General features: G+C 40.4%; 1 protein-coding gene across 1 annotated transcript in view; it reads left to right on the forward strand.

Moving 5' to 3' along the window:
• The first annotated feature begins 11,244 nt into the window (after positions 1-11,244).
• Positions 11,245-24,094, forward strand: part of Cped1 (cadherin like and PC-esterase domain containing 1) — a 259,149-nt gene continuing 246,299 nt past the window's right edge. The window contains exon 1 of the mRNA XM_021190377.2: positions 11,245-12,382. Within this exon, the coding sequence (XP_021046036.1) occupies positions 12,134-12,382 (249 nt within the window). The 5' untranslated portion in view covers positions 11,245-12,133. The remainder of the gene's footprint in view (positions 12,383-24,094) is intronic.

The following is a 24,094-nucleotide window of genomic DNA, read 5'->3' on the forward strand; positions in this document are numbered from 1 at the left end:
TGACATCGTGATGTGGCAGTTAATTAACTCTGAAATCACTCTGGGCTTTGTGAAACCAAAGTAATGCAGGTTGTGGGATGTCTTCAAAACACTCCTAAGGACTTGTTCTATAGGTGCTATTTAGGTGATGGACTTTAGATAGTGGAGGCTTCACTTAGTATATGTTCAGTAGATGGGAAGAAAGACATATGAAACTTCAAAGATCAGACTTCCTCTACATTGAAATGAATGAAACCCATATATGCTTTAATGAAGCCCACTTCTGAATCTTTTAGAACTTACCCAGAAGGCAGTGTTAAATCTACGTAATGCTACCTTAGGTAGAGATTTGACAGATTTTAGGGGCCTCCTCCAGCTGTAAGATCCTGGAACGCTGAGCTGCCACAGGCTTACTTGATAGCTGTTGTCAGCCCCAGAGATGGGTTCATCCAGTCCTTAGGATTTCAGATCGTCAGGAGTGTGATGACCTCCCGATATTTTAAGCCTTCAAGCAGTGTATACAGTTGAGCTCTGTCAGCTCAGTCGCATGCTCTCTGGAGATGCTTGGATGAGAGCCGTTTATGTGCTGTAATCACATAGTGTGACTCTTCTAAACTCATCCACCCTGAGAACTGGCTGGAGGAAGTCACCCTATTTTAAGAGAAAGTTCCTTGTCAGGTCAGGGGCGTTTGTGTGTTCAGTCGCTACAGCTCCTCCCTCTAAGTTCTATTTACCGAGTCTCTTCGAAAGAAAACACAGTAGCAAGCTTTGAGCTCAAATGTTGACTCTCTTACAAACTATACATAAAGAAATATACCAAAATTTTACATTAAAGATTTAGAAATGAGTAGAACCTGTCCCTAAATTAGATAGCTATGTATAAACGTGTATGCATACATACCATATATGGCCAAACATGGAACTACCTCACTAAAGCAACACTTCCAGCAATTAGTATTCTTTGTTACATTTACACCAAGACATTCAGAATCTTTGTTGTACAAAACTTCTGTAACAGTGGGTGGCATAAAAGGCCCAAGTGTGAGTTCACAGTTTATAGGTGGTGAAAAATGAGGCCTTACTGCTGTAGTCTATATTTAAATGTTCATGGTAACACATTTGAAGCAATAAATGGCTTAATTAAATGCCTACATGAAGCTGAGTGTTCGATAACCTTATAATTCTTTTTCAAGGATAGCTTAAATTCTTGGCTCATTTCCTAAAGCACACTTAATGTATTTTAGGTTTTGGGACACTAGTAGGTTTGTAAAATGTTCGTCCTTGGCCCCTGGACTTTAGAAAGAGTTTCCTTTATTTAACTAACTAACTTTAATTTTACAAAAACCCTTGTCTGTTATACTTGGATTATAAGAGGCTAGCTACTTGGTATGTAGACTTGGCATGCAGTTTTCTTCTCACATTAAAAAAAAAAAGTGAGCAAACAGACTTTTAAGAGAGAAAACTCAAAAAATATCTATATAACGTTACAAATATTAAGCACTAGAATCTTATACATTAAGGAGTGCATGTTGTGGATTCGAGCTGTGATGGAAGTCAGTGCTGACAAATACTTAAAATTATTTTGGTAAGTGCTGTAAGGAATGTAAAAGCACTTTGGGAACATTGGAAGGCAGAAGAATTGATTATTGCAGTAGAGAAGTTGCCCAAAGGATGAATGCTCGAACCGAATCCTAAAAGCGAAGCGTTCTAGGATTTTGCATTCTAGGAACACCAGGGAGCTGCAGTATGTGAGGCTGAAGTAAGTAGATCCCATGTCCAGGAGAATCCAGAGCTGAGCAACAGTAGATTTAAGAAGAGCTTTAACCAAGGAATAGTTTGTAATGGGAGGGGGATATTTACCTGTTGTGACTTAACCATGATGGTCGTAAGTCTCACTGATAGCAATTAAAAAGCTTGAATGTCTTCAAAGCTTAGAAATTGCAAACTGTTACATTTAAGGTAGATCTTTACCCTTCCGGGGATCCAGGGGGGTTCTGGAGTTCTAACCTCAGGCCACCAGGGTTGCAGGCAAGTATCTGCCTACTGATCGATCTGGCCAGCTGTACCCTCAGTTATTGAACAGCGGATCAGAGTTACAAATCAAGATTTATAATTTTCCTTATTTCGAGAACAACACTGTAGAATCAGATTTTGATTTTGACCTAAAACAATATTTATGATTTGATTCTGTTATTGAAATGTTGATTTAAAGATGAGTTGACCTTAGGTTTGATTTTTAATTGAGTTTGATAAGGAAGAACTATACTCCTTTCTGATCACTTGTTTTAAAGTAGTAAGTTGCTTATGCTTCCTGCGTTGTAAGAGTTAATTCTTACAAGTGTCAGCAAGATTAGAATTCTTATTTGAAAGAGCTTTAATTTTAATAAGTTCCTTAATATAATCGTCAGAGCCGTATAATTTAGTTTTCAGCTAATCCAGTGTTCCTTTTTTTACTTTTGTTTTTACTTTTGTTATAACAAAGGAAACAAGAGGAAAACATAATTTGTTTTTTTTTTCCTGTTGCTTAAAAAACCTGAACATTTGCTGGGACATAGAGCTGATGTGGGAAGCAAGCAAGGAGAGCGCACATAACCTGTGGCTGTGTTCCCGTTCCCATTCCACATGTCTACTTGTCTTCCTTAGGAAATAATAATCACTCTGCTTAGGAAGCTGTGTGCCTGCTAGTTTTAAAGATGAGCTCCTTTAAAACACAGCTCTTAATGCAGTGGCGGGGGCGGGGGCGGGGGGGGGGGTGGGGAACAAACCACACAAGTAGTGGCTATGACTTAATGCTTTTGCATTGTTAGATTTGCTGCAGCAGAGACAGTCTCAACACTGGGACATCAAAATAGGGACAATTGTAGTAGGTGCCAAATGACAGGAAATGGCTGTACTCGCTAAATGCAATGTAATAATTCAGCCAGGGATGCTTTTATGTAACCCTGGGTGTAAATATGAGACATCTGCTAATAGCTGGCCGTGGTTTTTAGTTTGGTTCCCCTGGTATATGAATTAGAATTCACCAAAATATATTGTCTCTGTCCTTGAAGCATGTGTGTGTTGCTCTGGAACGGAACCAGTTATTTCCCTGGGTTCGAGGACTGGTTATAAAGAGGACTTGTTCTGGATTCCCAACCTGTGCAGGGTGCTTTTCCTTTACCGCTGTTTGCCATTTACACATGTTCTAAAGAAAAGCTCTGTCTCTTACTGATAAATAATTAAGCATGTGTATTGATCTTAAGGCTTGGATTCAAGATTTGAAGAGAACTTGATGTCACGGACACATGCCTGAAGAGCCACATTCTGTTCAAGAATGCTGCCTTCTTACCCATTCGGATTTCCTAAATGAAGGCCAGTGTCTTAGTCGGGGTTTCTATTCCTGGACAAAACATCATGACCAAGAAGCAAGTTGGGGAGGAAAGGGTTTATTCAGCTTACACTTCCACATTGCTGTTCATCACCAAAGGAAGTCAGGACTGGAACTCAAGCAGGTCAGGAAGCAGGAGCTGATGCAGAGGCCATGGAGGGATGTTCTTACTGGCTTGCTTCCCCTGGCTTGCTCAGCTTGCTTTCTTATAGAACCCAAGACTACCAGCCCAGAGATGACACCACCCACAAGGGGCTCTCCCCGCCTGGATCACTAATTAAGAAAAATGCCTTATGGCTGGATCTCATGGAGGCATTTTCTCAACTGAAACTCCTTTCTCTGTGATAACTCCAGCTGTGTCAAGTTGACACACAAAACCAGCCAGTACAACTAGCATTCATGAGCCACCAGACAACCTACACCCTTTAACTTGTGACAAGTTTAATGCTGTAAAAGTCTCAACATATCTTTTATTTTTAGAAAATGGTGATAGATACTTGAGTTATTAAAAAAGAAGAAGAAGAAGAAGAAGAAGAAGAAGAAGAAGAAGAAGAAGAAGAAGAAGAAGAAGAAGAAGAAGAAGAAGAGAAAGGAAAAGAGGGAAGGTGGGAGGGGGGAATGGAAGAGAAGCAAAATCTCATAGCTGCTTTATAACATTTTTAAAATGAACTATAGCTTCTGGAGAATCCTATATCTCACATCTATAGAAAAGACAAATAAGATTTCTATTGGAAGTGTAATTTGATACTTTCGTATAACAAAAGCTAAATGTATTAGCATCTTGTATGTTATTATACTCCTAAGAGCAAATTGTGCCTCCTTGCCAGTGTATAAACCTTTGTCTTAAAGAAAGTGGAACACCTAGTGTGCCCAGTGAGGCAAGTGATTCTTTGCCCCCTTATCTGTTTGTCCATCTGTTTATCCAGTCCCATCCATAGGTAAATGTGTATATAATGTCTACATCTTACTGGTTTTGTTTGGTGTTTTGAGGCAGTGCCCACTTCTATAGTTCAGGCTGGTACTCACTATGTAGCCCAGGCTGACCAAGAACTTGCACTGATCCTCCTGAGTCAGCTTCCTGAGTGTTTATACCCTAGACATAAGACATATCCCACCATTCCCAGCCTATATATAATTTAAAGGATTCAAATGAGAATGACATTTAAGAGGCTTAAGGGAGGCTCTCTGTCCATAATTAACATTTGGGCAGGAAAGGATCTGTATAATTATGAAGTTGTTAAAATCTCAAAAAAGCTGATGTACTCACTATCCCAATGTACAGAACAAATATATCTCAGGCAGCCACAAGTAGGAACTGTACAACTATTCTTTCATTTAAATTTGAAAGTCTCCAGCCTCAGCACTTTTGGCTTTTTTTTTTCTGCCAATGATTGTATCTTCATTAGAGGATAGAGTTCATAGGAACTGTGGGCTTCTCCTCTAAAACTCAGTAGCATCTGTGCCAAAAGTATTCCAATGCCAGTTGGGACACCAAAATGTTTCTAGAAACTGCTAAACGTTCCCTGAGGAAGAAACTGCCTCCCTGAACCAAATATCACCAAGATGGGAAATCGTTAGGAGAACAATAGTAAGACTGATACAGAGTATCTTAATGAGTGACGTGCGGGTTTCCACAATGAAAATGTTTCAAGCAATGGCTTGCAAGTAGACACTTAGCTACAACAAAAGCAGAGAGACGGGTAAAATAGCTTTCAATGTGAAGCAGTGTGATAGCTTACACATGGTACAGGGCCATTAGCACAGTGTGAAATAAAATATAGCTCACAGTGACTCAAATATATTTGGTGCCAGTGGAAGTTAGTTCAAAATACCGGTGAAGATACAATTGTGGGAAGTGAGTAACGAACTGAAAATTGTGAGCTACGCAGTTGACTCGTTTTTTTAAAAGTAGTGGCACCAAATGTTCGCTTAAAGAATCGCCAAGGCGAAGTGTGGCTGGCAAAGTGCCACTCTAAGGGGGGGGGGATCTAAAACCAGAACCATTTGCTTCAGAAGCCTCCCATCTATCAGGACAGATTTCTCATCTTGAAATGTACAGACTGCAAGATATACCTATTTAAACAAACAATCAAAAAAAAAAATGGGACCAGCATGACCATGAAGAAGTTGAACTGCATGTATTTCCATGTATAAATTGGGCAGACCCTGGGCAGACAGTTCACATGGTCCTCAGACCTTGGTCATATTAAAAAGTTCTCTTAAACTGAAATTCATAGCTCAAACAAAAAGTGACTGCATATGGCTATGCGGCGAGAGGCAAGGTGAATTGGAAGAAAGCTGAGCATGTTCAAATGTTGACTGTATTAAGCATCGAAGCAAACACGCAAACAGGGCCTTGTTTTTGTGTTTGTCTTTGTGATTTCATTGACCAATGCCCACAGCACTTCCAGAACCACATATGAACCTAAATGTACGCAGTCCTCTGAGCAATGGATGAAAGCCGTTCGGTTGACATGAAAGGATGCATGATCTAAACCTGAAACAGAATCATAATCTCTGCATGCAGAGCTTTGTTTAGAAGGCCTAATGAGGCGCCTCTGTCTATGCTAGCAGAGTACAGCAGCTGCCTTCTATGGGGCAAAGGATGAGGGAGGAAGGCAATCCCCACAACAGTTTCTACTCAACTTTGTTTATATTTTGCACTGCAGAGAAGAATCACATGACCTTTACAGGTGCTATTTTTAGTCCACCTGACAGAGAAAGGAGATTTGGTTCTACATGTTTACAATTAAAATTGTTTTTAAAAAAATAGCTTTGTTGTCACTTTTATCCCATCCTGATGGCTTCTATGATCTGTCCATGAAGAAACTTCTTGGCTGCCTAGGGTTGGTTCATGAAGATCAAATTAATTTCAATTTGGAAATTACTAAAGCCATCTTTCACCTGTAGCTAATACTTTCCCAACTTTATTTTAAAGGTACCCCCATTGGGATACAAAGTTCATATTTTGCCCAAGTAACAGCTCAAATTATTGAGACTCTTCAGGGCCAGTTGAGAAATGCCCGGGATTTCAAAGCTTTCCTAACACTTCCTGAAAGTTATGAATTCCCTATTTTGTTTCCCAAGGACACATAGCTTATCTTCACTTCAGCTGTGTGTGTGTGTGTGTGTGTGTGTGTGTGTGTGTGTGTCAGCTCATTTCCTTTTCCTCCTAGGCTTATTGATAAGGTACATTTCCCATGTCACCAGGCCCCCCAGGCAATACAATGACATGCTCTCTCTCCTAAGAGAGAACCAGTTCTTTCTTGTTCCTCTTGTGCTAATAAGATGTAAAGACACTCGGTGGATATCTAAAAGTCTGTGTGGTCATCAAAAGTCTTATGGAAACTGAGAAGTGATAGAAAGTTGGCATGTGAGCTTTAATACATCCGGCCACTGAGATTTTGAAGCTGATCAGTCATCCTGCTTGGACCAGTGTTATCAATGTGTCATACCCTAGTCATTTATAGTATCTGTCACATAGTTTTTCGTAGTGTCTAGGATACCTTTGAACAGATTTAACTAATACATGACTCATGATTTAACACTACCAACTCATATTTAGAGTTTATTGGGAAAAATTCCAGACAGAGTACAGCATAAGAAATGATAAGAGCTGAGAAGGCAGTCTGATTTTCATGGGACCGCTTACTGCTGACAGCATTCCCAAGATTTGACTTGGGACACCACCATGAGTAGCTGCAGCCAAATTTTACACTATCATGATCAAGGACCTTCTTGTAGAAAAAAGCTATTCCCTGGCGTAAGCCAGCAGGGCTCGGAAGAATTGCATCAGAGAGGATGTTCATATTGAAAGGTGTTACGGAAACAAAACTTTTGGATCACCAAGTGACCTTTGAGGCCATCTATTGATCATGATGCCCCTGGTTTATGATGAAGTTGAAATTCAGAGAATTCCTGGTCCAGCACGGAAATCTTTTTACACATAATTTTATCTGCACGTGGTTTTAAAAATCAATACCTTAAAATGCAGTTTTCATAAGCTGGGCAATTGGAAAGCTGAAATCGGAGGTCCATAGCAAGCTCTTGGTCTCCATGGACCACATAGTGAGACCTTGTCCCCCAAACCAACAACCAAAAAACAAAACACAAAAAAACAAACAAAATCCAAGGATTGTGGGTAGGTGTGTGGTAGAATGCTTACCTACCATATCCAAGACTCTGGGTTTGATTCCCAACATCACAAAACACACAATAAGCCTTCATTGAATATTTGAGTCAAACTCAAGCACCTCGAGTCCATACCGAAAACCAAAAGTAGCTATATGTGTCATAAAAAGACCATGTTTTATATGGTGGGAAGAACACTGAAGGTTTTTGTTTTGTGAGAGAAGATTGTTCTATGTTGTACAACATTGGTATTAAAGTACATGTTTGCCACTCTCTCCTCTCTATACTGCTAAATGCCTACTTTTAAAGGTGTGTGTGTGTGTAAAGGTTACTTTGTGAACTAGATCACAAAAGTGTCTGGTTTGAAACAATGCCAAAAACCCTAGGTTCACAATTGCACCGCAGAGATGCCCTCCTACTTCCACCACGGAGCCAATATGGTCTCTGTCTTTATTGTTTCCTATATAGACTTCAATCTAACTCTGCCTAGCCTCCCATTCAAATATAACTCATATAAAAGGAAGACAAAGAACTTAATGGCAAAGAACAGAACAATTCCATTGGAAAAAAGTTGGTAGCATTTAGACATTTGTCAAAAGAAGAGGTCAAATCACTTGTTAGCATCTGGGAGAGTGGTCAGCTTCTCTAATGCCAGGGAAATACAAATCAAATCCATAGCAAGATGTCACCTCACCCCATTTAGTATGGTCATGGTACAAGGCCGAAATGGCAAGAACAGTAAGAAGGTGGAGTGTTGGTGAGCATGTAAATTACTACAGCTATTGGGGGAAAGGGTTGCAGATTCGTCAAAACTTTGAAAATAGAACTACTATCTAGTCACTGAATGCCATTGCTGTGCATAGAATCAAGGATCCAAGACAATGTGTTTAAAGGGTACACACACTCTTGTTTACAGCCTTAGTTAAAACAGCCAAGGATAGAAACAACTACAGTGTTCTTCAGCTGGTGAGTGAAGACAATGAACTATGCTTGCATCATTCAGAGAGAGAGAGAGAGAGAGAGAGAGAGAGAGAGAGAGAGAGAGAGAGAGAGAGAATGAAATCCTGTTATTTCCAACAACGGAGTAGAATTGGAGATGGCTATGTGAGGTGGGAAAAGACAAGTATAAAAAGTAAAGACCATATGATCCCACTTCTGAGGAACCTAAAGGCAGAGACTGATGAAGGATGGAAAGAGACTGAATGGAAAGGTTAATCACAGGACTGAGTTATGATTAGTACAGTTAGAAGCAGAGATTTCTAATGTGCACAGTAAAGTGACTACAGGTAATGTGTACACCTTTACAAAAGCTACAAGGCAGAAATTTTAATGTTTTTACCCCAAAGAAATGATAAGCATTGAGTCACTAGATATGTTTAAGCTGACTTGTAAACAACATGCTACATGCATGTATAGAAACATTGCAGAGTACTGCATTAATATGTCCAATATCTCTATCTTTATCTAGACATTAAAAATGTGACTTCAAGAACACAAATATTTGATCACCAGGCATGACTAAAGCCATCCTCCTCTCAAACCGTCTGTTCCCCTTCATCACAAAGAATAGTGGAAGGAGAACAATTAGGGACAGAGCTTGTATCTGCTTCTTTTGTGTTCCCTGTGGCTCACCATTTCCATGATCTGCTCACAAGTCCGACACCTCATCACATCCTAAGCTCTGCTAGGCCTGAGCCTGTGGATCTAATACCTAACAGATGTGCATTCTCTCTCATCCACCTGCCAGCTGTTCAGAATGCTTAGGTGCCTTCCATGGACCATCACCTGGGCCATCAGTACTCAGAGGAGGGTACTCTGATCTCACAAATGATGGACTTAGAGTTCATATTCCAAAGCACTTATTTTAGGACAGCTTGTTAGAGGTTGTGAATGTGATGACCTATGTCTGTGGCAGATTGCCTCTAATATCTGATGTGGTCCCAGGAGTCTCAGTCCACCGGGTGCTGTACTTTCTTTGCCACATTCTTCTTCTAATTAACCCCTTCTTTTTCTAATACTATAACTATTTCTAATATTATTGCGACTGTCTTCTGCTCCCTTGGACTCTGTGCTCAAGATAGGGAATTGCGTTCTTCAACTTATCAGAATCCTTTCTAGATTCCTGTTAGCCAAAAGAAAGCTACAACATTGTCGAAAATGTTTCTCTTCTGTTGCGTTTCCATTCTCCCAACCTAAAGGCAATTCTAGTTAGCATCCAATTTACTGTTCTGTAATCTGACTCAGTGACTTAATAATCGCCTCCCTCCGAAAAAGGATTCTTCCTTCCTCAGAATTCTAGGGTTAGTAGTTAACAACTATCTATACTGCTCATAACACCCAGTAAACAGCTTTACCATACTCTGGGTCTCATTAACATAGAAACCATTCCAGTTTAGAGGTCTAGTAATTCCTATTGGCTTTCAAATTATATTACATCCACACAAAACCTGTGACATGCAACAGTAATACTCTTTCAATGTCTATATGTGAAAACCAGGTTAATTTTCTCCCATTCCCTTATTTGTCATGGTATTGAAGACTGAATTTATATATCAAATAGTAGTAAAATATTTTATAGACTATATGTAAATATACTTGAGATAAATTAATGCTTATTCTATAATTATTCTATAATGACCTAATTAATTTGTTTTTAAGGTGCACTTTCCTTTTCTCTTCTCTTTCCTCCTTTTCCTTCTCTGTCTCTCTGTCTCTCTCTGTCTGTCTCTGTCTCTCTGTCTCTGTCTCTCTGTCTCTGTCTCTGTCTCTGTCTCTGTCTCTCTCTCTCTCTCTCTCTCTCTCTCTCTNTCTCTCTCTCTCTCTCTCTCTCTCTCTCTCTCTCTCTCTCTCTCTCTCATCCATCCCGAGCTGACTCAAATTAAGTTTCTTACTAGCAAGAGATGTCCATTTTCGGAATCTTTTGTAGCTGTGAACCTCTAGGGGGCGCTCTTTCTCAGAAATTATTAGAGACTAATGGCTGAGTCCTTTGGAATGGGCTTACTCTAGGGGTGTGGCCTCACCGGAGAACATCTGCCTATAAAAAGTTTGGTTAGCGCTAAAGTATAGAAACCATCTAGATTTTTGAAGAATGTCCCCTGTGAGCTTAAACTAGTCCTTCCTAGAGCTGCCAAAGCAAGAACCTGGAGGTTCTCTTCGATGGTCCCTCATCATGCTGAACCAACAGTGATGCCCGTGAGAGGGTTGGTATGGAATTATAAAGCCTGTTGGGTACCCCTTTCTCCTGGGCAAAAGTTAGAACTTCAATACCTGCTACATAGCTCATTTGAAGAGCTATTCATCAGGCTATTTGCCTCGGAGAACCTCAGAGCAGTAATAACGGCGGAAGGACTCTTGTGTTGGAATGGAGAGGGGACTTTTAGTTACACGGAATGTTTCCTCTTCTGTGGTCCAGACTGTCCGGATGACTCTCTTGTCCTCTTAAGCATGACCGCAATTCCCTGGAGTGATAAGCCAACTCAGAGGCGGCCTTCATCTCCTCCTCGACCTTTTAGCATCTATTGACCACAAGCCATTTGTTATTCTGTATTAGGAAAACGCAGAGGTTCAGAGATCGAGTATATTTCTAATTCTGCGGGTCTGGAGAGGTAGCCAAGTTCCAAGTTAGGATATGGGTGCCTAACTGCTGTTCCCATACACAGTAGTAGCCTACCCTTTGCTGGGGCAGAGCTTACACCGCGGCTTGGACAGCCCCCAAGGCCAGAAAAGCCCTAGCTTAGCTCCGCCCAGCTCGGCCTGGGTGGCAGCGATGGCCCGGGTCCTCCGGCTCTCGGCCCTGTGTGCAGCTGGCACGCGCGTGTCTCCGCGTGTCTGCGCGTGTGTGTCCGTGCGTGAGAGTGAGATGAAGCGGAGTCCTACGCCTGGGTGTTTCCTTCCAAGTGATTTTGATCAGCAATCCGTTAGGGGATCATGAAAAAAAAATCTGGCTAAAAGGATGAAAACTGAGTAAGTACACAGAACTTTGAACTTGAAACGGAATGAGACCAAACGCAAGCAAAGCCCTGACAGTAACCACATACAGCCAAACTGCTAGACCCCCTCCCCACTTTTTTTTATGTTAAAAGCCGTGAATGCTAGCAGCAAAGTGGCAATTTAAAACTGAACGAAAGGAGGCAGTTCTGCAACTTAAAAGGCTGGGAGCGGGATGGCTTTAAAACCAGAGGGAAAATGAGAAACTGCTAGGACAACCTGGCCGGCGCCCAGCTGTGCAACAGGCACTTCGTGTTACATCGACTGCGTCTTCTGCTGGTTTCTGCCTCCAGACCCGCTTTACTGTGCTTTCTTTTTGCCCCAAAAGACGAGACAAGCTGAACTCCTGACTTTAAGAATGTTGTGGAAGTAAGACATTACCGGAAGGAACTCTTGGCAGCTGGGGATGCATTCGGATGATTTCTTACAACTATTTTTATTTTGACATCTTTAAAAAAAAAAATCTGGCCAGTCACTTCTTACTGTCCTTCATTTAAGGGCTATTAACCACCTCTGACCGCTGGGTCCTATGAATCTTTGGCATGAACCTTCAGAAAGTTCTCAAGTGGAGATGGAGCGAACTTAATTGGAATTCTGTAAAAAGAAGACAGATGTGTGCTTTTTTCACACTGACAACGTGGCCAGGGGCCAAGTGAACCTGGACTGGTCATGGTCTGTCGACCCGGGTTCCTTTGTCGCCGGCGATTTTGCCCCCGACCTTTCCTGGTGGGTTTGGTGGTGGCAATCTGTCTCTTTTACCAGACCCTGACACTCCGAGGGACTAAGAAGGTTGCAGCGGGCGTCTCTGGCACTGTCCCACACACACCCTCTCAAACTCGGGCTAGCAGATGTGAGAAAGGATACCCGCAGGACAAACCTTGCTTCCTTCTCTCTGCGAGTCCCCAGGAAACCAGGAAGGTAAGTCTGAGTTTATCCTGGGTGTCTGTGGTCAGCCTCTCTCTCCTTTCTGCAAAACTAAAATTAACTTCCATGTGGTCCGAACGGGAGCCAGAGTGTAAACAGTCCGGAGTGACCCGGTGACTGGGGGATGTATTACATAAGCTGCAAAACTTCCTAAACCTACTTGAAGAGTTCTGCCCTTTATCCTTTAGAGGCTTCCTTCATTACAGTCAAAGAAAATAGCTTCTAAAATGTTAGAAGTCTACGAGAGCTGGGGATTTACACATCAGAAACAGAAATCAGTCTTAAAATCTGAAACAAAAAAGAAATCCTGTATCTCTTTCTTAAATCCAAGAGAATGAATGCTAAGGCTTCCAAATTCAAAGATTCCTCCAGAGTTCCATGCCAAGACCTGCTAAGTTGATTCTGAGTTGGTGACTGTGTTTCTAAACTAATTATTTCTGAGGAATTTAAATGAATATACTATCATGTGTTTCTTAAGAATAATTGGCATGTGGTTTAATTGTTCATAGAATTAGAACACTGGTCCTAGACTCTAAGCACTCAGGAGGCAGAGGCAGGAAAATTATGTCAAGCTGCAGTTCAGCCTGCTTTATATGAAGAGTTCTGGGCCTACCTGTGTTAAGTAGTGAGGCATTTGGTTTTTTTTTTTTTGTTTGTTTTGTTTTGTTTTGTTTTCTAAAGTGTGCATTTATGCTTGGTGTGGTGGACTACCTATAATCCTGCACTAGAAAGGCAGAGACGGGGGCCAGGGGTTCAAGGCCAGCCTGGCTAACTGCATTGTAAGCCCAAGTCCAGCCTGAGCTAAATTACACACTGTTTCATACAAAATAAAGAAAGGAAGGAAGGGAGGGAGGGAGGGAGGGAGGGAGGGAGGGAGGAAGGAAGGAAGGAAGAAAGAAAGAAAGAAAGAAAGAAAGAAAGAAAGAAAGGAGGAAAGATAGAGAAAAAGAAGGAAAGCAAAGAGTTGGAAAAAGATCATTCTGTATTAATAGTGAGGGGTATAGTTGCACTATTTTTACTTGTGAAGTATAGGGAACAATGCAAACCCAGGGAACATAAAATGTCCATCTTAATACTGCACTCTGTTCATGCCAGCCAGTCAAATGCAAGCCATTCACTGTCAAGTATAAAGAAGAAAACTAAAAGAGGTGAAAAACAAATTATTTAGGAAGTCATGACGGAAAACCCACCGAACTGGGTGACAAGATACCCTTGGGACCTGCAGGAGGTGCCTCTTATGTATGTAGACTTGGGGGCAGTTTCTGAGCCTGTTCGGAACACAATTTTATCTTGGGTGGCAGCATGGTTGCTGTTGTCAGTGCTGACACCTCAGGGGACACTGTGGTGTTTTATAAACTCTTGTCCATTTTCTTTCAGGCTCATTGCCCAGGTAGATAAGTAGGTAGGAAGTGGGTAGGGTTGCTGTTAAACACAAGTTGGCTGTCACTGAGGGATGCTCAAATGGTCCACATGGCTAGCAGGATGCCCTGCTGCATCCCACAGCAATCAGTCTGCTTGGTTCCTAACACAGTATATGCTCTAAATAAAATAAATAAATAAATAAATAAAAACGAACTCGGCTGGGCGTGGTGGTGCACGCCTTTAATCCCAGCACTCGGGAGGCAGAGGCAGGCAGATTTCTGAGTTCGAGGCCACCTTGGTCTACAAAGTGAGTTCCAGGACAGCCAGGGCTATACAGAGAAACCCTGTCTCGAAAAACAAACAAACAAACAAACAAAAATAAACAAACCAAACAAACAAACAAACAAAAAAAAACCCAAAACTGAACTCGACATTGGCCTAATCATTTCTGAAACCACAACTTGAAGAACCCACACCAAGTCACTGTAGATTATGATGATGAGAATTTGAAGACTGTCACGGGAGTTCATTCACCTGTTAGCAAAAATATGAAAATTGTGTTGACTCATGGACAGAGAACTATGACAGATGACAAGGGCAGGACCATCTTTAAAGGAAGCTTCAACTCATGGTATGAGTCAATCTCCAGATGCTATGAAACCACGGAAGAGCATACTTTTGGATAATTTATGCGACTATAACTTTTTTTATTATTATTTTTCTTGAACGCTTTGAATTTATGACAGATGTCAATGAATTTCAAAGCTACTTTTCCTTTATTTTAAAGCCACCTTTCAGCCATTTGTAATAGTGATGTCCTTGAGAAATAGGTGAGGTACATCTTTCTTTAAATACTTAAGTGTTTTCTAGGAAATTTAGATGGAAATGTTTTATTACTTAACTTTTAGCTTCCTTTACTTCCTTACTAGGCATTTCCTGAGTCCTGCCTTGTTTGTGACTTAAGCATATGTTAAGTGTTATTTGTAGACTGTCACAGAAAATTCCACTTCAGCTTCAGAAAGCCTGCTCTTTGGAAAACATCTGAAACTTATTGGCTGCTGGTGAAAAAAAAAATTCACTCTAGAATTTTCTTCAACCAAAAGAATGCCAAACACCAAACACATGATAGTTTTGGCTTCCAAGTGATTCAGAATCTTAAATGTTAAAAACACAAGCAAGGTTCTAAAATCAAAATGATAGTTCAGTCACTACAAAAATGGTGTTTCCAAACATTTGCTCTGTACCTCTGCTTTTAATGTATGCATGCCACTGCCAGCAAAGAAGGTAGAAAGAAGTTGTCACTCAGGCTTTATTCAAAATCAGAAACAAAAACATCCCACGTACCACATACCTCCCGAAAGGAATCAAGTGATAATTATCTGCAATGATTAAATATTCTTTCAGATATCTAACATGGAGAGACAAATCAATGTCTTATGAATGTTAAATAGATCATTTAAAAAGAATGAAAAAGTCACTAATGAAATAACCAGCAAGACACCGCCTAGGTGGGTGTTCCTCAAAACCTACAAGTGGCTTTTAGATAGGATATCTTATAGATTTGTCTTTATCTGTACATTTTGAAATTTGTAATTTCTCTTACTCATACTATATATATATATTTTAAAGATGCTTAAAAACCACTGGACTTGATTATCTACACTTTTAAAGATAAAGTGTGTTTGGTTATTTAAAAGATCACTAAACATCAGAAATCTTGTGCAAACTCTTGTGTTTAGGTGTCTCTACAGATTTCTGTGGGAAAATAATGGATTTTGATCAGAAATTCAGGACTAAAAACACGCCAAGACCACTGGAAGTGCTTAACAAGCTGCATGCTTCAATGTTTAATTAACTGTGTATATAAATTTGTCTGGATTTCTGTGTATATAAATTTGAGTATATAATTTTGGTCTGGTTAAGTAAACCTAAAATGAAAAACCAAACTTAATTAAGTGTCCAAATGAGAATGTTAAAACAAACAAAGAAAAAACTAACTTCGTGTGAAAACAGAGATGTCGTTGGGGTAAACACTGAGAGTAGCAGATAACAGAATATTTCTCTAACCACAGCTGTCAGTCATTGATGAAGAAGCAGCAAGGGTTTCCTGGCCTTTGGGGCTGCAATTCCTTCTTAGAAGAGACCATTTATACTCTCTCCACCCAGTAACAGAGGCTCCTGTAGTCAGAAATATTTGAAGACAGTAACTTTGCCTTCCACACCTTTCCCACTGGGACTTGATTCAGCACTAAAACTGTTCCCAGTGCCAGTGAGATCACAGGACTCGTTCTGCCAACTTTCCACGAGGAATCACACTCCCTCTTTCTGGCCAAACTTAATTCCTTCTTCCATTTGTCCTTTCCAATGTGCTTTGCTAAGCAGATGTAATATTGTCATTTCTTCTGAATTTTTCTCTCCGCACTGGATGTTTGAATATTATTTAATAATCTGCTATGTCTTAAACCTATTCCAACTTAAATATAAAATAGTTATGTTGTCTTCACTGAGGTAGGTTCCTTTGTAAATCTATCTATTTCCATGGAAGCTGATGCTTTGGCATTGCATAACATCAAAAACATTAAATTATAAACAGACACAATGAGTAATATCTCCTTAGCCCATGCTCCTCTATTGGAAACACAGCTATTTGGGGACTGTGTTTAGACTCATGAGAGCCATGTGTTTCTGATTATCTCCTGTTGGGACTACACAATGAGAACTACTATTCCACGGACTGCTGATGGACTATTTGCTGTTCAAATCTTCCGCACTCTCCCCTCAGTTTCAAGGACTGCTCTGTGCAACTTTTACTACCCCTGGGATCCAACATAGCCCAATGTAAACAAGCAAATGTCCTTATTAAACATATTACCACCTGTTTTGTTTGTATGTGTAAAAATAATCGACACACTTAGCCTTTGAAGATGTTTTGATGTTTGTTTGTTTAGTCCATGTTTTGTAGCATCAGGAAGTTAGACAAACTCTTAGGTGCTAATAATCACAAGAATAACAAAAAGGAAACCATGTCTCAAAAAAAAAAAAAAAAAAAAAAAAAAAAAAAAAAAAAAAAAAAACAAACCCCCCCCCAAAAAAAAAACAAAAAAAAAATGAGAAAGAGGGATGGAATGAAAAGTCTGTGGCACTTTCTGGGGTCACATCCAGAGAAGTTGTCTCCAGCTACTAAATCTCAGACATTAGAGGTCAGAGGAGACCCTGATTTTGTCTTCTCCTGTCTTTCATTGGTTGGTATCTATCCAAAGATACTAGATTCTCAGGACAACCATTACTGTAGTCAGGACCTACATAGGTATCATTTTGCCAGTACAAAATAATTTGAAATGGTCCTTTCTTTTGAATAAATAATGTGAGTAAGAGTTACATATAGTTAGTGGCAGTAAGAATGTTCTCTCTCTCTCTCTCTCTCTCTCTCTCTCTCTCTCTCTCTCTCTCTCTCTCTCTTTCTCTCTCTCTCTCTTCCCCAGTGTGTGTGAGGGAGTAGGTGTGTGGGGGTAGGGGTGGGAGTGTCAGGGGTGGGTACAAGGAAAACAGATAGCCACAGTAATGATGTGCGAAGCACCCACCTAATGACAATTGTTACAACAAGGGTGGTCATTTCACTGTCTAAACACCTACTGAACAGATCTCCATGGATCTACCTCTCAGAAATTGATTTTGCTTTCTTTAGTAAAAAAAAATATTTGCAATTGTCTCTTGGAGAACCCTACTCTTTGACTGGAAAAAAAAAATCTCTTTACTTTCTCTTTTTCTTTCTCTCCTTGATCCCTTTGCAACATTTACTCTTCCATTTTATTCAATATATAAGTATTTATTGATACTAGAAGGGCAATGAGTATGACACGGGTGACACAGAGACAGAAGCCATTGTGAGTCAGGGTAAGCAGAGTGCCAGACAACTGATAAATTCTAGTCTTTAGAAGGAATAAGAGAAGGCAAGAAGGAACTGGAGAAGATCATTTTTAAAGATGCAGCAAACACAAAAGCCTACATATGCACAGGAAAGACACTAACTAACTTAATAGACTGTTATGGTACATGCTCTAGTATGAACATGAGCACATACATGAGTGAGTGTGTGTGTATGTGTGTGTGTGTGTGTGTGTGTGTGTGTGTGTGCAGAAAAATCTAATAAGGTCTAGATGTTGATGATGTGCACATAATAAACTGTCTGAATTTCTAAGGTATTGGGCAATCCCTACAGAAACCAAAGGTGGCCATGCATTGATGTATGAGAAAATATTCCAGAAAACAAGTTACAAAATGAACTGAAGCAAAGTAGACCTAAAGAGAGACCAGTTGGGAGGTTGGTTAAAGAAGCATCTCTTTTGCCATATCTTGTCTTCCTTTTTCTCTCCCTGTTACCCCTGACAATCAATACTTCTACACCTTCCCCTTCATCCTTCTTCTAAAAAGATCTTTCATTACTAAAGAAAACATCTTCAAACTTCCCTCTGTAACTGAGCAGGGCAGTAGACATATCCTATGACCTCTGAATGACTGATTGTTTCTTTTCAGGGTTTGTGTGTGTCCCTTCTTCTTCTCATGATGGAAGTGGGCATCTCCAGCTGTCATCCCTTGGGCATCTGTCTTGTTTTATTTCTTCCCTTGATGAATGAATGTGTTACTCATCAAATACGTCTTTCATTATCTGCTACGATTTCTAGAGTGGTAAAGATGCCTATGAACATTTAAATATGATGAAATCAACAATTGACCTTCCTGCTTAATGAATAAGATCTGATTTCCTCCTACATGTTTCTGATTATATCAATATATGGTTGGATCCATGGGGTTACTTTGTTCTTCCTTGCTTCTTGCCACTCTAAGTTTAGTGATCTGGCTCCTGACCAGATGTGAGGCTGGCCACTCAGCAACAAGACTGTCTCATTGTCTTTCTTTCTTTCTCTGTGTTTTAATCCTTTTAAAAATAATTAATGTTGGTAAAAAATATTCACATATGCTATAAAATGTACACTCTTAACCATTTAAGTAATTTTAAACCTGCCTATTGATTCCCAAGCTGTTGCCATGCCCTTAGCATCCAACCACACATATTTCCTCTGTGTAGTTCCTACATCACCTTTAGTATACTGTTCCTTCTCTAGATATAACTTGTGATTGTTTTCCTCTGAGATCATGAGAGATATTTAGCCCTTTATATGGAGTACTTTAGTAAATGGAGCCTTAAAACTAGCTATTTATACCAAGTGCAAAATACAAGGTGGAGTTTTGCTTTTTTGTTTGTTTTTGTTTGTTTTTTTGTTTTTTACTTCACCTCCAAAAATTTCAGATTCAAGTTAATAAGATTACTAAGGTATTAAGTTACTAAAGTCCTAAACTATACTTCATGCCGGAATGGCCTAGTATACCTTCCTACTACTGTTCGAATTCTGCCTGCCTGTCTGTCAAACTTCAGAATCCAGCTTATTACTTTATTTTCCAATCCTCCCTCTGTCTAGAGTCTCTTCCAAGCTGTAAGCCCCAGTCAAGATCTCTAGAAATAAATCCTCACAATCTCTTACAGCCTTTACGCCCGTGGAGCTTCATTTCCTTACCATTCTAGCCCTTATTATTATAACTAGATGTTTTTCAAACTTCTTTTTTCATTGTAATTATTCAAAAGAGATATTAGAATGTTATGAGCTAAAGTAAGTTAGGTAGTATTGGGTTCAATGCTTTTTTTTTTTTCCATAAAAGAAGAAAACGAGGATCACAACATGAAGCATCAAGTTGAGAATAAAGACAGGCATGGACTGAGACCTGTTTTCTTTGTAGCTCTGTTCTACTTCATAGCCTGTTATGAAGTTACAGAGTTATAGAATTGAATTATTCACTGTCCTCTCCAAGACATGTTGAAGTCCAAACCCCTTGTCTCAGAGTGTGACTTCATTTGGAAGTAAATTTGTGACAGATGTAATGAGGTCCGTAGAGTGGGACCTTAATGCAGCATGAGTACATTTCTTAGAAGAACGATGCTGTGAAAAGCTGAGGGTAGAGATGTACCCGAAGCATCACACCTTAGGGCACCAGAGATGAGCAGCAGAAGCTAGCACAGGGATCCCTCCTTGGGGTCCAGAGACAGGGTGGCTCCACAAAGGCTTTGATTTCAGGCCTCTTACCTGCATAATTACGAGATAATAAGTGTCTTCAGTTTTGAGCAAGTCAGATTAAGGTACTTTGTTATGCAGTCTTAGAAGACGAGGGGAATCGGGGTTGCAGAAGGCAACCAAAGTATCCAAAGTCTGGAGTTAAACTAATACCATTTGTTAACTTGTTCCTTTGGGGCCACATCATGACTTCTCTGGAATTTAGTTTCTCTCTCCCAGAGAGTGGATACATTAGTACTTTCTTCCTAAGGCAAACAAGGAGCTCCAGAGATAAGTAATGCTAGACCTTTGAAACAGTTGCCAGACATGAAGGACTCAGTCACAGAGTTGTTCAGCTCCATCATGGCTATTCATTGTCCCTAATATTTTTCCTCACAAAGCAGGTAAGCAACCGCTGCTGCAGTGAACATCCACTCCCCCATCTCTACAAGGCTCTGTTTTCACAGTGAAATGGAATTTTAGAATCAAACCCAAAGTTGGAGAGGTCAAAGGTGGATCTGCTTCTCTCTAGGTAAAGCTTGAAATGTTACCTGATATATTTTAAAGCACAGGATATTGTGGTTGGCACCATCTTGTAGCTGAGGACTTGGAGAAGTGAGCCAAGGGAGGAATAATTGTAAGGTTAAGGTTTGGAACCCCAAATAGATACACAGGGGTACCAAATAGTTAGGTTATTGTCTTTGTCTACAAGGGATGTAAACTGCTTAAAGTCAGAGCTGTAGACCAATTTGTTTACTGCTAGATCCCCCGTGCTAACACCGTACCTGGAATGCAGCAGGCACTGTCTGAGTTAAGGAGTATGGGATGGATCTGACAGTCAGTGTGGTCCAACTCTAAGGCAATGCCAGCAAATGACAAAACCTCCTTCCTTCCCTTTCTAGGGACTCCCAGCTTTCTCCTTCCTGCATCAGTAGCTCCTGTATGTTTTGCCTTGCTCTCTCTTTGACTTCCAAGCAATCTGCTGTGCTGAATTTTCTCCATGACTTTCAAAATCATTTTCTGTTACTTTGCCCCCCCTTTTTGTCTAATTGGGACTATTAGTGTATGAACGATTTCATGATATATATATATATATATATATATATATATATATATATATATATATATATATATATATATATATATATATATATATATAGAGAGAGAGAGAGAGAGAGAATGCTTTTGTTGCAGGTGGTTGGGTCCTGGCCAGGTACTTCCAGACACTTGATCTTTTCATCCAAAGAACTTACAGTAAAGGCTTATACAAATTTGTCCAAGTAGTAAAGAAAGCTTTACTGGGAAACAAATGATAGTTCAGATTAGCAAGAGATAGACTGTCAAGGTTGAAAGCTAGCCACATGTGCAAGTACCCTCAGGTGGTGGTTCTCAACCTTCCTAATGCTGCCACCCTTTACTACAGCTCCTCGTGTTGTGGGGACCCCCCAACCATACAATCATTTTTGTTGCTACTTCCTAACTGTAACTTTGCTACTGTTATGAATCATAATAAAAATATCTGATCTGCAAACAATCTTAGTCAATCCCTGTGAAAGGGTTGTTCACCATCCAAAGGGGGTTGCAACCCACAGGCTGAGAACCCCTGCCTGCTCTAGGGCCTCGGGTCATACATAGTCTGAGGTCTTTTTTTGTGGGATTTAAAGAAAGGAGGAGCAGGTTACTAAGGGTCACCGTTTGAGCGGTTTCCTATTTTGATTGATAGAACAAGTTGTATATTCACTTTTCCTGCTGCAAACATGCCTTCCTGTAATGTATTTGATTTAAGCGTAGGCTCACATGATTTACACGTAGACCTATGATGAATAGGGGATTTGCTTGAAAAGTTCACTTGAAAGATTCAGTTTGTCTGGCTATGCACTCAGAGCCATTACGGGCTGGGTTGGCCTTTCCACTTTTCATACAGGATCCATTGGGAGTACATTTGGATGGAAAGTCTCTAAACTTGACAGTTGTTAAGGGCAGGAAAACACATAGTATTGCTCAGAGAGGGGTGTGTGTAGCCCGAGGCATTTTTGAGGTTGCCAGGTTTACTGTCTGGAGACGGATACAGTATGTACACATAAGTGCACACAAAGGAGGCAGGCTTCCAAGTGCACTATTACAAGGATAGTGGTGTGCGTAGCCCAAACTGGAGCCTTGGGTTAGTAAGCTTTCTCTCTGCTTCCCCACCTTACCCTTCCCAATTTTTCTTATCCCCTCTGCCACCTCCCTATCAGTGAACTTGTACCTTCAGCGGGCTCATTCTACTAAAAACTGGACTTTACTGTACTCTTCATAGTTTAACTGGATTTGACGGAATGGTCTTTAAATATAGGAGACTGTGTGTAGTAGACCTTTGGAAGCTGTCAGCAAACCAAGGGGTGTGTGGCTGCCCTGAGTAGGGTGGGCTGCCTGATGGGCATTCAATGCCTGTGAGTTTCTCGGAATTAGTTGATTTGGAGCCCTTAAACATTTTATTACAAAATATACTAATGGTAAAAAGCATTGTTAATTCTAAAAAGAAAGAAAGAAAGAAAGAAAGGAAGAAAGAAAGAAAGAAAGAAAGAAAGAAAGAAAGAAAGACAGAAAGAAAGGAAAGAAAGGAAGAAAGAAAGAAAGAAAGAAAGAAAGAAAGAAAGAAAGAAAGAAAGAAAGAAAGAAAGGCTTCAGACAAATTCCTATTGGCTTCCTTTGAATATTTTTTATCCCTAGGCAAGTAACATTGGTTGAAAAAATTGAGCTCATTTTTATAATTAGATTGGTGCTCTCTGCTCTACACTATACGAAAGTTGGAAATAGGCAAGGTAAGTTGCACCTTGACAATGTACTTTCACATACATGTTCAAAATGTAAAACATCATTTTAACTTAGTATGAGGTTCAAAGACAGAATATATTAGATAGCGAGAAATTATTTTCTGAGTCTGTTACATATCTAGAAGGATATTAACAACAAAAAAATACTCCTTTCAGTAAAATTCAGGGAATCTTATGGTGTTTATGATCCAAAAGCATAGGTGAACTGCAGTGGTTATGAATCAGGACAAAAGAATTTGGTAATGCAAACCAAACTGTGCCTGCTCGAATGCCCTGAAGTATAGTCATCTTTCACCACCACTCCCCACCCGTTTGCTTAGTGTGTAGCCCATCCCAACAACGTGGTAAGGGATAAGTTCTCAACTGTGCGTGTTACCAATGGGGACAGACACATTAGTCTCCAACAACGCCTCCCATGTCCTGTCACTATAAGGAATAAGTAGATCACAAGTGTGTTTCAAAAAAGACTGTATCCTTGGTTGTGTACAGGGCCAAAGGAAACTTTACTTAACCTCTTAAGGTCCCCAATCTTCCCATGAGAAGTGAAACTATTTAAGCTTTAGATGGGTACCAGTTAGTTTTTGTCAAAGGTGACACAAAGTGGATGCAGCTGGGAAGAGGGACTATCGGACAGGGGAGGAATTACTTCCATCAGATAGGCCTGTGAGCATGTCTGTGCAGGTATTGTCTTCATTCATGATTGATATGGGGGAGCTCAGCCCACTGTCGGGACTGCCATCCCCCGGACTGTGGTCCTGGGTAGTATCAGAAAGCAAGCTGGGTAAGCTATGGAAAGCAAACCAGTAAGCGAAGTTCCTCTGTGGTCTCGGCTTCAGTTCCTGCCTCCAGGCTCTTGCCTTGGTTTCCCCTGATGATTGTGACCTGAAAGTCAACTAAACTATTTGATCTCCAGGTTGTTTTGGTCAGAGGGTTTAATCACAGTAACCAAAAAACAAAAAAAACAAAACAAAACCAAAACGACCAAGGGCAACATGTAAGACACGAATCAACTCACAGGCGTGAACACATCAAACATGGGCCACAGTCTGTGTGTTTAAAAATCTAGGTTTGAGGGTGGAAGGGGCCAGGATGGGGGACCAGGAGGAGAGGAGAGAGGGGAGCTATGATCAGGATGTAAAGTGAGTAAGTAAATAAATTAAGGGGGGAAAAATGAAGATAAATCTTGCTTCGAATGAGACCCTACACACAGCACACTGTATGGACTAGAATACAATTATTATGATTCTCATACACAGCCTGTATTTTTATTCTCAGCCTTCCTTCCTCCCTTCTTTCCATCCTTCCTTCCTTCCTCCCTTCTTTCCATCCTTCCTTCCTTCCTCCCTTCCTTCCTCCCTTCCTTCCTCCCTTCTTTCCTTCCTCCCTTCCTCCCTTCCTCCCTCCCTCCCTCCTTCCCTCCCTCC

Source organism: Mus pahari, chromosome 2, assembly GCF_900095145.1.
Source record: "Mus pahari chromosome 2, PAHARI_EIJ_v1.1, whole genome shotgun sequence".
NCBI classification, from domain to species: domain Eukaryota; kingdom Metazoa; phylum Chordata; class Mammalia; order Rodentia; family Muridae; genus Mus; species Mus pahari.